General features: G+C 34.3%; 1 protein-coding gene across 9 annotated transcripts in view; it reads right to left on the bottom strand.

The window, feature by feature from the left end:
* KCNT2 (potassium sodium-activated channel subfamily T member 2) overlaps nucleotides 1-15,688 on the bottom strand; it is a 364,447-nt gene that overhangs the window by 228,814 nt on the left and 119,945 nt on the right. For all 9 annotated transcript variants that reach the window (XR_007148220.1, XR_007148221.1, XR_007148222.1 and 6 more), the window contains exons 6-8: nucleotides 7,172-7,246; nucleotides 5,563-5,646; nucleotides 1,885-1,979 (exon numbers count right to left, since the gene is read on the bottom strand). Coding sequence is in view for 6 of the 9 variants with exons in the window: in XM_047840789.1 (XP_047696745.1) it covers nucleotides 1,885-1,979; nucleotides 5,563-5,646; nucleotides 7,172-7,246 (254 nt within the window). In the remaining 3 variants the exon portion in view is untranslated. The remainder of the gene's footprint in view (nucleotides 1-1,884; nucleotides 1,980-5,562; nucleotides 5,647-7,171; nucleotides 7,247-15,688) is intronic.

Genomic DNA, 15,688 nt, shown 5'->3' with positions numbered 1-15,688 from the left:
TTGTACATAACTGCACTTTTGATGGTGAATTCATACAAGGTTTATTCTACCTTACTATGATAGTCATGATTTATGATGACATTTTGCTTGTACGGCTAGAGGAGGACACACAAAGAAATCAAACTTCAGTTTCCCCATTCTAGATTTTATAATTTAGAAACATGTTAATATAAATGTATGAACATACAAGTGATTAAAAACAATGACATTGCACATTGATAATGTACGTGTGATTAAAAACAATAGTACACAAGATCAACACCAACAAAAGCAACTCTAACTTCAAACAAAATAAAAAGTGAAACAAATGACTTAAATGAGAAATAAACTGCATAACAGCAATTTCATATATATCATGAAAACCCTGTATCTAGCACTGCTGCATTCCTTGGTGTGAGAAAGTGGCTAGGTGCTTCTTTTGAAAATAAAAACTACTCAAGAAATAGACATACAGGCAGAAAGTAAGAGCAAATAGAGAGCCCACTATGCATGATTCACTGTGATAAGGATGCTTCCAAAACAAAAGTACTGAACTAACCATTACCATATAAAAATAATTTATCCTTTTTTAGCATTAATATTTTAATTGCTTCTTTACTAACTTTACTTTAACAGACTCTAATAATATTTTTTAAATCACTTTACTTTCTTCAATTTTTCAGCATTTGAAATATTAGCATGTACATAAGTAAAAAAAAATTCTAATTTGTAGTATTTTTCCTTAGGTAAAACAAACAAAACAAAAAAACCCTCTTAAACTATTTACATGATGTCATTATCTTAAAATTAAGAATTTTTAGTGACTTGAGAGGGAAACCATTACTCTTAATATTTCATATTTATGCAGCTAGGTGTTTACGAGGTGAACAATACAAACAATTTGTGAACAGTAAAAAAGGTTTAAATGATAAGATAGCTTTGTGTCAAGTTTAGAGAGTTTGTATCTACAGACATTAAGTATCTTAAAATATATTTATTTTTTAAGATATAAAGTATGCAATAAAACATTTTAAATCCAGTTAATAGAGATAGGCACTGCAAACTACTGACACAAAGTATTACTATGCCTATATGTCTCAACCTATGTTTACACACGTACACCTATAGCTCTATTTATATCTGATTCAGTTGTACCAGCACATGAAGGCATTCTTCTCATTTTGTACTTCCTAATTAGCTTTTTCTCTTTCTGAATAGGTCAAATCCAGGACAGAGCACCATTGCACATAATATTTAAGACTCCTGTAACTGATATATTATTCTACCTCATTTTTTGATTTTCACATTTTTTCCCTCCACTTAAGAATCTACATGAGTCCATATGTGCAGAGCACCATTTCCCACTGGATTACTTTATCATCATCAAGGTGAGACTTTCCAGAAAAAGAAATACCTGTTTTCTATAACAAAGCAAAGAACCAGGTCTTGCATTGCACTGGCAGGACATCTGCCCTTGCTTTCTGCCTGACTGCGTACTGAAACATCACGGAGAGAAGGCACAGGCAGAGACAGTGATGGGTAATGACAGTTTTCTCAACAGTGTTTCTGCTTTGAAGATTGTAAGAAAGATAAGGGCACCTCCAAGTCAGCAGTTTGAAAGAAAATTTCTTGTTTGACAACTATGGCATGCAGTGCAAATTCTTGTGATTTGGTTGTTTACAGCATTTGGGAAAATGTCAAAGTTGCAGTAAATATCAATACCAAATGATAGACGTGCTTTCTTGGTTTTTCTGTAAGACTGAAGGAGAGATTTCACTTTTAATTCTGTAGGTGATCCTTTACATTTATAGAGAATATCTATTTTAGCCAACTCATTTCAAATGATATATAATATTTAAAAACTATAATTAAATGAAACAATGAAAATGATATGTATAATCTTACCAAGTGAAGATAAGGCATAGTAATGTAGATATTAAAATCAAAACTTGATTAAACATTGCAGACTGGGTACGCTGTATGGCTCTGTGCAGGTCATTCTAAAATAAAACCAAAAAAAAAGCATATTTTAATTTTGAAAATACTAAATATCCATGAGTTTCACTACATTTATTACTATGTATTATATTTTAGCTATCTTGTGCACACTTGATACATATACTTTAAATGGATATAGCAACATATCTTCATTTTTGCCTAGGTCTAAATGTAACTTACCTTAGCATTCATATGACAAACATAATACTATGGGGGACCACCAAAGCACCAAATTTCAGTTACTTGCCTTACCAACATCTACAGAGATGTTGCACTGACTCCCACAGCCCTCCATGATAAGCACGATCTCTTATGGAAAATTCTAACTTTAAAAGATCAGAAAACAATATATTCAATTTAGGGGAAAGCAGTAAGTAGGTCAAGCTACAATCACATCTCATTCTCTGAATCACGAAAAATGACATGAAATACGCCAGGCAATCTATCATAAAAATCAAAGGCTAAATAGCCAATGAACAAAATTTTTTAAGTTTAACTTCATTAATATAAACTTGAATTCAAGATATGCTTTTTAACCTTTCCATTTGAAAGACATTAAAGAATATATACCCAGTGTTGTTTAAGATACAAAATATGAGCACTCACATATGATATTGCCTATGTACTTTGTTATAAAATGTCTTGAAGGTGATTTAGTAACATAGGTCACAGCCCTGTCCTTTTTATTTCATACATTCATTCATTAATTTAGTGAGTACTTATTCAATCACATAATTTCTAAAAATTGACCACATGAAAATAATCAGAGATAAAAATCAATATTTACGTATGTTCACCTTTATTACAAAATTATAATACTTATATGAAATAACAAATGTTCATTACTATTAAAGTAACTAAAATATGCGATACAAAATGATTAACTGATCAAAACTATATAACAGATTTAGATGCAGCCATTAAAAACGATTTAAAAAGGGGGTGCCTGGGTGGCTCAGTTGGTGTCCAACCAAAGTGTCCAACTTCGGCTCAGGTCATGATCTCACCGTTTGTGAGTTCAAGCTACGCATTGGGCTCTGTACTGATAGCTCATTAGCCTGGAGCCTACTTCAGATTCTGTGTCTCCTTCTCTCTCTGCCCCTCCCACCCTCATGCTCTCTCTCTCTCTCTCAAAACTTAATAAACATTAAAAAAGTTTTTTTAATGATTTGAAAAAAGTATTTAGTGATATAGGAAATTGGGCACTATAAAAACAAAATTCAAGGGGCGCCTGGGTGACTCAGTCAGTTAAGCATCCAACTTCAGCTCTGGTCATGATCTCACAGTTCATGAGTTAGAGCCCTTCATCAGGCTCTACGCTAACAGCTCAGGAGCTGAGCCTGCTTTGGATTCTGTGTCTCCTTCTCTCTCTGTCCCTGCCCTGCTCATGCTCTGTCTCTGTCTCAAAAATAAACATTAAAATTTTTTTTAATTCAAATTATAAAATTGAACATATAATTTCATATATGATAGGTATGCATGTTTTTCATAGAAAATATTAGGAGGATATAAAGTCTGATAGATTTATAGGTTTTCATAATTTACTTTAAAGTTTTCTGTTCATCTCAAAAATCTTATAATAAACTTTTAACCATCTTAAAGTCAGTATTGCTTGAAATAAATCAATTCACCAATATAAAATCTCAACAAAACATTACTTTACCTTCTTCTACCACATATTTAACCAAAACTGCTATGAAAACAAAAAAAATAAGTTGGTTACAATTTTACCTCTCATTCCTTACTTTCTTTTTGACAGAGGGTTAATGAGCAGAAAAACTAAAAATTTAGCAATCAGTGAAAGGAGAAGCAAAATATAGAAATACAGTGGAAAATGAATCCTAACGTAATATTACAAAGCACTACTTTTGCTCTCAATGATTGACTGATTCCTCCCGTGGTTAGGTTATTTTTTTTCCACCAACTAATAACACAAATTAGTAAAATGAGATTTCTTTTTTCATGGTGTATTTTTTTCATTAACAATTTGGGCAAAATATATTTAGTGAAAAAATGTTTTTTGGGTTTTTTTTTGGTCGGGGGGACAGATAAGACAGCCCAATGTTTATTCAAACCACTTCACAGGCCACATTCCCCTACTATTTGCTCATGTATTTTTATGAGACTCCAGTTGTTACTCAATGTTTGGAAACATTCATTTGGTTGAGAATACTTAAATGTTATTCCAAATATTCCTTTGGCTAAAATTTCATGTTCATTTCTTTTTACAAAAACATTTAAAATAAAACAAGTCTGCTTGTTGAGCCCTGGCTCAGGGCTTGCTTGAGCCCTGACTGTGTTTGTGCCAGATACAATATTTTATACGTATATGTGATTTTATTTAATTCTCATTGCAAGCCCGTAATGTAAGTACTTTTGTTCTGTTTTGAAGATGAAGAAAGTTAAATCATTAGCTATCATATCAGAGTGCTTGGCACATAGTAGACTCATATTAGCATTTATAGAATTGATGACTAAAGAGAAAATGTCTCACGGCTAACTTATATTGAAGCCTATAGTAAACACATTTTGCTCATAGTTATAAATCAGTCCCTCCGCACAGGGTCAGCCTTCAGCAAAATCCAACCGTGGCACAACTCTTGAGTTCTGAATCTCTTACTTCTCCTTCTCTTTCTCCCTCCTAATATCCCACTCACAACCCAACCTAACAAAATCTAAAAGGATGACTTTAAATGAAGGGTTTCCAGCTTCAATACAGAACCTCACAAAATCTCACATATTTTTATGGAATGTGAGAAAACCTACAGCTAAGAACAGTCTGACATCTGGGGCTCCTGGGTGACTCAGACAGTTAAGCTTCTGACTCTTGATTTCTGCTCAGATTATGATCTCATGGTTCATGAGATTGAGCCCCGCATCAGGCTCTGTGGTATAGGGCGGAGCCTGCTTGGGATTCTCTCTCTCCTTCTCTCTCTGCCCCTCCCCTGCTCATCCTCTCTCTCTCTCTCAAAAAATAAATAAACATTAAAAAAAAGAGCAGTTTGACATCACCTCCTAAATCCTTAAAACAAGGACTCCCATTATATATCAACAGATTGCCTAGGAAGGTTATTCCTCTTCACAAGATTGGTTAATTTGTTGTCCAAATAGCAGATAGCTTTGGTTTGGTGATATTTAGAAAATCTGAATGATTTTTGTTTACCAGTTCAAAGGGCCTTACAAAGGCAGTGACTTGGCAATATGGGCATTTAAAAACTTGTCATCCTGAATTAGGATATAAGCAAACTTAGGGTCTATTAGCTTCAATGTTAATACAACATATCACTTTCATTATTTGAAAGTATTTTACCAAAACTTTTTCATTTTCATAAACATTTAAATGAAACTATTACTAAAATACTAAATTAATTTAAAAGAAGTTTAAAAATAAGACATTTAGAAATTTAGTTATACCTGAATAAATCACAACAGTATGAGTTCTATTATAGGGAGGAAGAGTGTGTAAGTACAAGACTAAGACTTCAAATCATCTTCTCTCTCTGTTTAGTCTGAGCATCAAAAGGATTTAAGAAATAATGGAGGGTTGAAAATAGTTTTGTATTTGCACTTCCCTGTCATACTTACAATCATATTTTCCAAGGCATGTTTGGCAAGCCAACAGTTTAGAAAGACTGGGACAAACAGATTCCTTAAGGAGGGCCAGAAGATCTGAAAAACAAACCAGAGCTAAACTTTTATCTCAAAGCAAAAATCATAGCCAGCAAATTGAAAATAAATGTAAAACAGGAAAAAAGTGATTAAAGGACATATAATTTTTTAAAATGTGACAAATACTTTAAACTCATTAATGAAATGCGAGGAGAAGATATGATCTTTGCATTTATCATCGAAGTCTTTCTTACGGAAAACTTCTTTGGGAATTATTGTAGAAGCAGAAAGGAAATAATAGGCTCCCACTGAGTATCAGCTACAACTATGGTAATTCTACCATTTCAGTGTGACAGTTTACAACAGACATCACCTCTCTCTTCCCTACAACTTGAGGGGGAAAGTAGGAGTAAGAAGAGAAGGTTTCCTTTTGCTCAACATTACCACTTACTCTCTTCAGATTCAAACATTTTAAGTGACGTTGGGAACCTATTCAATTGGATTATAGTTAGGTAGTCTGTCATTTAATCTCGTTCCAGTTGTTCCTCTAGATAAATCACTAAAAGTAAAATAATTATCAGAAGTAAGCAACTGCTTTAGATAACATTTTCTTACTTCCATAATTTTCCAAATAAAACTCAAATAAAGTGTTGCAAAGCACATTCCCAGCAGACATTATCATAACTCTATGAAATGGAGATTGAAACCTAATTTTGCAATGGGAAAGTGCTGGTTATGTGTTTATGGGGCTGCAACTGAGCAGGACCTTCATAGAATTGGTACTCCACTGTATTTTGGTAAAGAAGCAAAAATTGCTAGCTGTCTGGCTATTGGCAACTTTCTTATTAACAAGAGAATTGAACATAGTAAAATAATTGTGTTTAAGCTAGAAATAAATATATTCTCAGTATGAGAAACTTTTATAAATGCTTGATATCTTTTTTTTAATCTGAGTATAGTTGACCCACAATGTTACATGACTTTCAGGTGTACAACTTAGTGATTTGACAAGTTTATACATTAAGCTATGTTCACCATTAAGTATAGCTATCATCTGTCCTGTTGTATCACTATTGCAGTATCATTGATTGCATTTCTTATACTGTGCTTTTTATTCCCATGATTTATTTATTCCATAATTGGAAGCCTGTATCCCACTCCCCTTCAAGCAATTTGCCCAGACCACCCCCCCCCACCTCTGCCAGCAAGCATCAGTTCTCTATATTTACAGGTCTCATTCTGCTTTTTGTTAGTTTCTTTTTTTTTAAGTCCATAATACACACAAGAAGTGGAATGATTAATTTCTACTCTGTCTAGATAATACCCACACCTGTTTAAATGGCACATCTAGAGCATATATGTCTAAAAAGTGTTTTATTTTGCTATTGCACTAAATCTCATTAGTTTTCATTTAATTTCACAATCCAGTTATCCAACTGATTTTACTACTTATTTTTAATACCATGATTCTAACCAAAGCCCAAAATCATTTATTGGAACTAATATATTATATATTAGTATTTAGATTTAAAGACTCAAGTCCAATAACAAAATTATTTATTTTAAAGATGCTTTTAGGACTTACTGAGATAATGAAGGGAACTGCATTAATTATTTCCAAGATGAAGGGTATTCGTAAAATCTGTTCCCAGATGTTTCCCTTCCAAGAAAGAATAAATAAAAATGAAAGTCAATTATACTGAATCCCATTAAAGGGGGAAAAAGACAGCACTCAGAATTTCTCTAGCAAGGATGCTTACATTAACAGAATACCAAATCATTTTATAAAGATATAGCAATAACTTTTAAAGAGTATTTTTCTAAGTGTAATTGTACTCTCTCAATTTTGTGGTAAGTTTAAGAAATAAAGCAAACATTTATAGTAATTCTTGAATATTGTACACAACACATTTTGATCATACACTATTTCATGGAGGAAAGGTTACTAGTAAAAATAAAACAAGTATCAAAGAACCTACAGAATCAGTAAAAAGTGATTCAATCTTAATGTTTTTACTATGTGAATTATATTCACAAACTGTAAAGCATATTAAATAGTTTATAAACACATACACTTGTTAACGTTTATTGGTATTAACAATGGTTTTATGTCGATAAAATGTAAAAAGAAGGGCTTTTTCAATCATCTAGATTCTAATCTCCCGACACACATAGTACAACGATATTAATAAAAATTGGCAACATAATTTGTGGGGCCTAGTGCACAATGAAAATTCAGGATCTCTTATTAACAATCTACTAACAATTTCCAGAAGGTGACATAAGAATACTAAAATAAGAGCAGGTCCTTCTAAATCTTTAACACTGTGCAAACGCACATATTAAACACCCATAAAGCTGACTCTGATATAAACAGGTTAATCACCGGCTCTTTCTTAAATGGTGTCCGATGAAAAACAACTCTGAATGCCCTAAAGCAGCTTATTCTTCTATAAAGGGATCTCCATATTAAAACGCAATTGGAAATCTGGGTTTCTGTAATTTTCAATTATTTTATAACACTGGCTTCAAGATGGGGAGTCTTTCTTAATTATCCTTGAAGTCCCAAAGGCTTAAAACATTAAAGTGATACAAAATACTTCTACATCACAAAGCAAGGTTCTAGGTTGGCTATTGTCCATGTACTCAAATATTAGGCACTAAGTTTTCCTGTATTTCGTTCATTACCATCTGCAGGCTACATAAAAAGTGGTAGAGGGAGCAGGTGGAAGAAACGGGAGCAATGAGAAGCCCTCCGTACAGAGAGGTAAGTGGTGCTTTGGAGCTTCTCTCATTACTTCAAGCTAAGTGAGAAGGGCTCAAGAGAGCCACTTAAAGAGCTTGACTCACACATAGAAACTGTACTTGGCTAATGCCTACAACATCTAAACACGAAGAGAAAACAGTGCAACAAGAAAGAGGGCTGAAATGAGAGCAAGTCACAATTTTGCCAATTCTAAAACAAAGGTACTTGTTTTCTGGGAACGAGATATAGGCTCTAAAGAATAAAACGTATGGCCATTTTAAAGGAGTTTATACTCAGGAAGACTATACTTGAATGGGAAGCGAGACCTCAACAGATGGCGACCTGAGAAGTTTAGTCCAGCCAGAGGCACTGAGGCATCCAAGGCCTTCAGCCAAAGGCCTGAGGAAGACCACAAAAGCCCTACTTGTATCTGCCATGCAGGACAACCCAACATCAGACTACACTTGTGTCAGTCAGGCACCTGCATCCCAGAAGCTGACTTCACCCCACTCCCTGTGCCTCCTCAGCCCTGGTGGGACCAGAATCAGCAGCCTCAAATAAGAGAGGAAGTGAAAACAGCAGACGGCCTCCACAATGATTCCATGTCCCACACAGGTCTGAGCCAAGGACTAGATAAAGCCTTAACGTGGATGAGAATTTTAATGTTTATATATATTGGCCATAACTTCTTAAATACCGAAATGAATCCGCCTTGTGATTGAAGAGACTGGAAAAGCTCTGAGATCTGTCTGAGATATCATCTGATCAGCATGGATCAGGAGGATGTGAGGATTTCCAAAAGTATAGGAAAACTAGAGGCCTTTCTTACTTGCAATAAGTCAGACATATTTAATAAACCAGTTATAACTGATCTTAATTATGTCATGATTTTGTGTGTGTGTGTGTGTGTGTGTGTGCAGGTTAATATCACCATTTCATTCATCAGTCTTTTACATGGCTCAGTTTCCAGAATGCTAAACATTTGGCTTATTCTGTCCTTGGTGTATTTTTACTACTGATTGTATACCTCTCTTTGGTGTTAATGATTGTTCACGGGGAAAGGGAATGATGTAATCAACAAAAGAAAGAGTCTGAAAATAGTTACCACTGGTGATATGGAAAGCTATGTCTATTAAGGCACAGCAGGATTATATCAGTTCTCATAGCTGTGAGACACTCTTTGGAAAAACTTGGTTCATAGTAAATAAAAAACCTTTTTCTTGTAAAAAGTCATTTCTTTTTTTAAATGTTCATTTATTTCTGAGAGAGAAAGAGAGAGACAGAGAGCATGCTCACGCATGAGTGGGGGGAGGGGCAGAGAGAGAGGGAGACAGAGGACTGCACCAACAGCACAGAGCTCGATGTGGGGCTCAAACTCAGGAACCACGAGATCATGACCTGAGCCGAAGTCAGATGCTTAAACGACTGAGCCACCCAGGTGCCCCAGCAAAAATCTTTTCTATCTCTGATGGTTTGCTTCATTTCCATTTGTAATACTTCAATTTTATTTTATGATTTTTTTCTCAATTAAAAAAACTCTCATAACTGGTATCTGACTTAATTAATTTCCGATTTATCTTCTATATTAAAGGCAAAGTATTCATTCTAAAATGTCATTGCCAACATAGTAACAACCAAACTACTCCTCATATTATATGAAAGTTCATAATCTGGAACTTAACTCTGATTACTGGTCTGGTTCGAACCTACTATACTCCTATTTCCATTTGAATTCAACCACAGATTCATCCACACTGAACTTTATACAATTCTCTGAACATGGTAGGATATTTCATAGTTTTATAACTTTGTTCATACTTCTCCCTCTGCTTGGAATGCCCTACTCTCCATGCCTTTACCACTACTCTCCTGACAAGAGTTTGTAACATTTTATACAACTATTTGTTTCTATGCCTGTTAGGGCTCATGTTAATGAATAAATTATACTCCCAAATATTTTATAAATGTTCTTCCCCCTCTTGGCATATTGTGTTATTTTTTTAACGTGTATTTCCTTTTGAGAGAGAGGGAAAGAGATAGAGAGCTAGCACAGAGAGTGTGCACGCTAGAGGATGGGGTGGGGACAGAGAGAGAGGGGGACAGAGGATCCAAAGTGGGTTTTGCGCTGGCAGCAGAGAGCCCAACGTGGGCTCAAACTCACAAACCATGAGATCATGACCTGAACTATAGTCAGACACTTAATTGACTGAGCCTCCCAGATGCCCCTGTGTTATATTTTCAACTTAAGTATTTGTATTTCTTTCTATTGGATCCAAATGGAAATGCTTGAAAGGATTTTATTATTTAAGCCTACCTGAATATAGTTACACATTAGTTGTTTAACTTGTAACCACAGAGTTCCAATGGAAAATTTCTGCAGGAAAGTATTTTAAGAGTACTTGGCTACAAACCTATCTCAGGTAGTTTTGTCTGTTTCAAAGTCAACTTGTTTTCAATAATAAACCAATGACTTCCAAAGCTGTATCTCTAGCCCAGATCAATATTGTATCTCTGAGATTCTGTTTCATTTCCACTATTTAAGCCACTGCTTCATACAGAAGCCTCAATGGTACCTTGTGTGTAAAATGTCTAGAAGTAAAATTTATGATTTTTGCCCTGACTGGTTCCCCAGTAACACAAACCAAAAATCCTGGAGAAACTATTAACATCTTCCTTCCCCCAATCTACCTAAGTATAATTGGTCAATAAGATCTCCTGATTCATAAGTAGATACTGAGTTTGCTTAGTTCTTATTCTAACTCATTCCCCCTCTTTGATCTGGTTGAGGCTCCTAGCTGGTCTCCTTCCCTTCATTCTTGTCCCATTCCGATTCACCTACCACATTACCTAGATTATTTTTCTAAAGGCACACCTAATGTGCCAATCCCCTGAAAATGAATAATCTTCTCTACAAGGGCTAATTTTCATGATCTAAAATTATACACTGAGGCAATATACTCATTGCTAACAATAATGCATGTCTTTTTATTGTATTCACTAGGTTTAATTCTAAGATCTCAGGTTTTCTCCTGAACTGAGAGATACATGAATAAATATCTCCCCTAAAATTAGCTAATGAAAAAAAATATATATAAAGTATTCCCAAGTTACACTGAATGTTAGGGAACCTAACTATGGTTATAAAAATCCACATAATAAAAACAATTATTGTGTAAAAAATGTATCTATAGAATGGCATTATGTAGAGAAGCATAAAATAAAATCCAAAATGTCCTTCAAAATTATGTTAAATACTTATTTCATTTAATCTCATTTTCTTTTTTTTTTAACATTTTATTTATTTTTGAGACAGGGAAAGACAGCATGAATGGGGGAGGGTCAGAGAGAGAGGGAGACACAGAATCTGAAACAGGCTCCAGGCTCTGAGCTGTCAGCACAGAGCCTGACACGGGGCTCGAACTCACGGACCACGAGATCATGACCTGAGCCAAAGTCGGATGCTTAACCGACTGAGCCACCCAGGCGCCCCTAATCTTATTTTCACAAAGGAGGTAATAGGCATGTCTTCTTCCAAAGAATAATTTATTTTATTTTTATTTTTATTTTTTAAATTGGGCTCCATGGTCAATGTGGGGCTTAAACTCACGACCCTGAGATTAAAAGTTGTACACTCTACCAACTGAGCCAGCCAGGCACAACCCGCCCTCAAAAGGTAACTTCTTAAAAAAAAAAAAAAAATTCTTTATTATTTTAATTTTTTTAGAATTTTTTAACATTTTTTTTCATTTTTTGAGAGATAGAGAGAGACTGTGAGCAAGGAGAGACAGAGAGAAAGGGAGAGACAGAATCCAAAGTAGGCTCCAAGCTCTGAGCTGTCAGCACAGGGCCCAATGCAGGGCTTGAACCCACAAACCATGAAATCATGACCTACGCCAAAGTCTGCCACTTAACCAACTGAGCCACCCAGGCACCCTCCAAAAAAAAATTTCTTAGGTAGCTTTCTTTATCTGCTCTAAGTGTGTAAAATTGTGTTCCTTTTATTGAAAGAATTCAGTAAAATATAAATAAACATTAATCCAACCATTCTACATTATTTGGTATGGACATCATTTTCCTTAATAAAAATGGAGGAAAATAGGTAATTTTCTAAAATTCATCAGGTTTTTATTTTTATCCTAAAGGAAAATGGAAGTTTGTAACTATTTCTAAGTACCTCCAAAAAGCACTTTAAAAATTATAAGATGTATGGTAATTAAATCGTTAGCCCAGCATATACCAAGAGACTTTTTAAAAACACTTTCTTCTTCAATATTAACAATACCTATATTTAAAATACATAACTAAAAAGGCTGTTAACTTATCTTCCTTCGACGAAATTGTAGAAATCCTATGGTAGCCTTATTTTGTATTTCTAAATGTAAACTGAATATTTAAATTTACCATTTCCATGGTATTGTAAGCAGAATCATCAGCATCTAAAAGTCCTTTCCTTTGTCCAACCCTTTGTTCCTGACCAAAAGGGAGCTCATCATGGTGTGACAATCTCAAACCATTGTTCTTCATCAAGTGATTATAGAAAAAAGAACTGCAGATTTAATATAAGCCTTCTAGGTATGTTGGATTTTTGTTTGCAGAATATTGGAAATTATGCTGGAGTTTGTTTTCGTTTCCTTATGATTTAATGAATGTGTATGTATAAATAGAGTTCTATTTTGAAGGCAGTTGATAAAGACATAGAGGGTATTTATGGTAACAGAAGAATAAGAACTTTACTGCTGGGAGATCCTGGGGCTGTTCTGCCAAGTAGCTATAAACATGAATGAAATGATGTTTAAGCACAGACCTGCACTTCTGTAGGATAGAGGACAAAATAAGGTGATGTAAGGGACTTTTAAAATTATCCACTAACCTCAACATACACTTTGTTTTTAAAAAACTGCAGTCTTGGGGCACCTGGGTGGCTCAGTCGGTTAAACGGCCCACTTCGGCTCAGGTCATGATCTCACGGTCTGTGAGTTCGAGCCCCGCATCGGGCTCTGTGCTGACAGCTCAGAGCCTGGAGCCTGTTTCAGATTCTGTGTCTCCCTCTCTCTGACCCTCCCCCGTTCATGCTCTGTCTCTCTCTGTCTCAAAAATAAATAAATGTTAAAAAAAACACACAAAAAAAATAAAAAACTGCAGTCGCCATAATACTTTAAACTGTTTTAATAGTTAAGGATTAAGTCGTGTTTATTTTAGAATGCTTAATTTCAATAATTATAAAGTGCTTACAGAATACTATATTAAGTTTATTTTTAAATACTATATGTGCACATGTATATTATCTATAAATATTCACATTATCTGCATATATAGAAGTAAAGAAATTTTAGAAAAATAAATATTGATTTGCCATTAATAGATATTTGAGAATGTAACGTATCCCAGAACAATACTGGGAATATGTACACTTCTAAGGCAACATCTATTTCTGCCCACCTGTCTATTATTTTTATTAAAAATCTAATTTGAGAGGAGGAACTCAATTGAGATTCTGCTATCCAAATTTGCCTTATAGGCCATAAACAGTTACCAATTATAGTTACCAAACAGTTAATTTACTCATTTCACGTATTTTATCCAACAGCCTGTTGGTGGGGTAAAAAGAGTCCATTAGTTTGACTGAAGTTATGAGAGGAAAAAGGAGGTAGTTAATAGAAACCTGTCCTTCCAATATCACGTAACTCCTTTTTATCCTTTGCTTCTTTGAAACACACAAAACTCAACTACCTACCATCTACCTCTCCACCATCTAAGCCATTAGTGTTTATGAAGGTCAGAAGGGAAATATTATATATCACCTAGTTCTTATAATGCCACTAGGTCTCATAATGCTTTGCTCTCATTTTATAAATGGCAGGAATTAATTAATTACAAATGTCAACATCATATGATTATAATGGAAAATTATCTTGAATCTGTTTGTGTTTTTTAAATGACTTTTTAGATTAGGGCTAAGAGTTTCATTAAGCACCAAAGTTAATTTCATATTACCTTTTGGCTAGAATTTAGAGAAAATACATTCACAAATGTAGATTAATATTTTAGCCAGTTATATATCTGTACACACTCTAGAACCAGTGGAAGAGGTTTAATACATTTACCAAAAACACCCATGTGCCTAATTTTTCAGCATGTCATTTTTTGTATATTACATTTGACTTTCATCACGTACTTGAATAATAAGTAACTTCGGAGATACAATCTTGGATATTAATTCACTTGATTTGTATTTTGCTCTTCTAGGTATACAAAATCCAGATTTTTCAATCAGTATATGTTTCTAGAGCACCTATTTTGACAAAAAGATATATTTATAAGCCATTAAAAGATCTTCCTCAACATCTTAGTCTAAACAATTCATCATTGAGTGAGTAATTAGGTTATTCAAGGATGAGCGACTACCTACATGTAAGGTCTCTTCAGGTTCCCTTCTCTAGCTTCAAAATATTCTTTCGTGCATCATTTTCCATCTTCTGTGCTCTCAGAAAAGAATGGAATGTATCCAAAGTGAATCAATAGACCTCAGGTTCCTAATCCAGCTTATTCTTACTTTGCATAAAACTTGCTTTGTCTATCATTTTTTTCTGGTCCCCTCTACCTACTTTCTCTAAATGATACAGATTTTTTCCATCACTGGCAATCTTTTCTGCCTCATTTGACCACTTCTAGGGAGCTCCTACCCCAATCAACATTCTTCATTTAATGCTTTTTACTCTCAATTGTACAACCCTGAAATTTTTTCCTACAGGTGAATAGCAAATGATTTTCTAAACTGTAAATCCAATGACCTTTTCTCAAACTTCTTACTAAACTTGTAATTCCAATGCTTTCAGAGAACACTTTTCTTCCTTAGAATTTCTAACACCCAATTTTTTCTCACAAATACTAAATCAACCCATCTATATTTTTTGGAAAGCCCACATTTTTTTTCTATACTTTCTAATTCACCAATCTCACCTCATCAGATATCAGCATTATTTTCTTCAGATGGAGTTAAGGATAATATTTTTTAATAAAGCCACAGGAAAAGGTGAGTTTGTAAAGGCATCTTGCTCTTAATTTAGGATTAAAAGTAGTCTAACAAATGTTATCTTTAAAATCCTATGTCTTAAAAAGTGAGAAAGCAGTTGATATAAGAGTTCCCCCAAAACATAACCTTTAGTAGTACACTTGATGATACAGTACATGCAGAAAATGTGAACTGAAGGTTAGTGATGAGTATGACAGCCATTCTGAAGTCTTTCTGCCTTTCTTGTCTATGTCTCCGTCTTCCCTGATTATTCTGTTCTTCTTCCAGCAACCACAATGTAAGCATCTCCATCAAATGAGCCTTAGCTTCTCCCTCATTATTAT

The sequence above is a fragment of the Prionailurus viverrinus genome, chromosome F1 (assembly GCF_022837055.1).
Source record: "Prionailurus viverrinus isolate Anna chromosome F1, UM_Priviv_1.0, whole genome shotgun sequence".
Lineage (NCBI taxonomy): Eukaryota > Metazoa > Chordata > Mammalia > Carnivora > Felidae > Prionailurus > Prionailurus viverrinus.
Note: the sequence above shows the minus strand (reverse complement) of the source record. Positions and strands in the feature narration are given on the sequence as shown.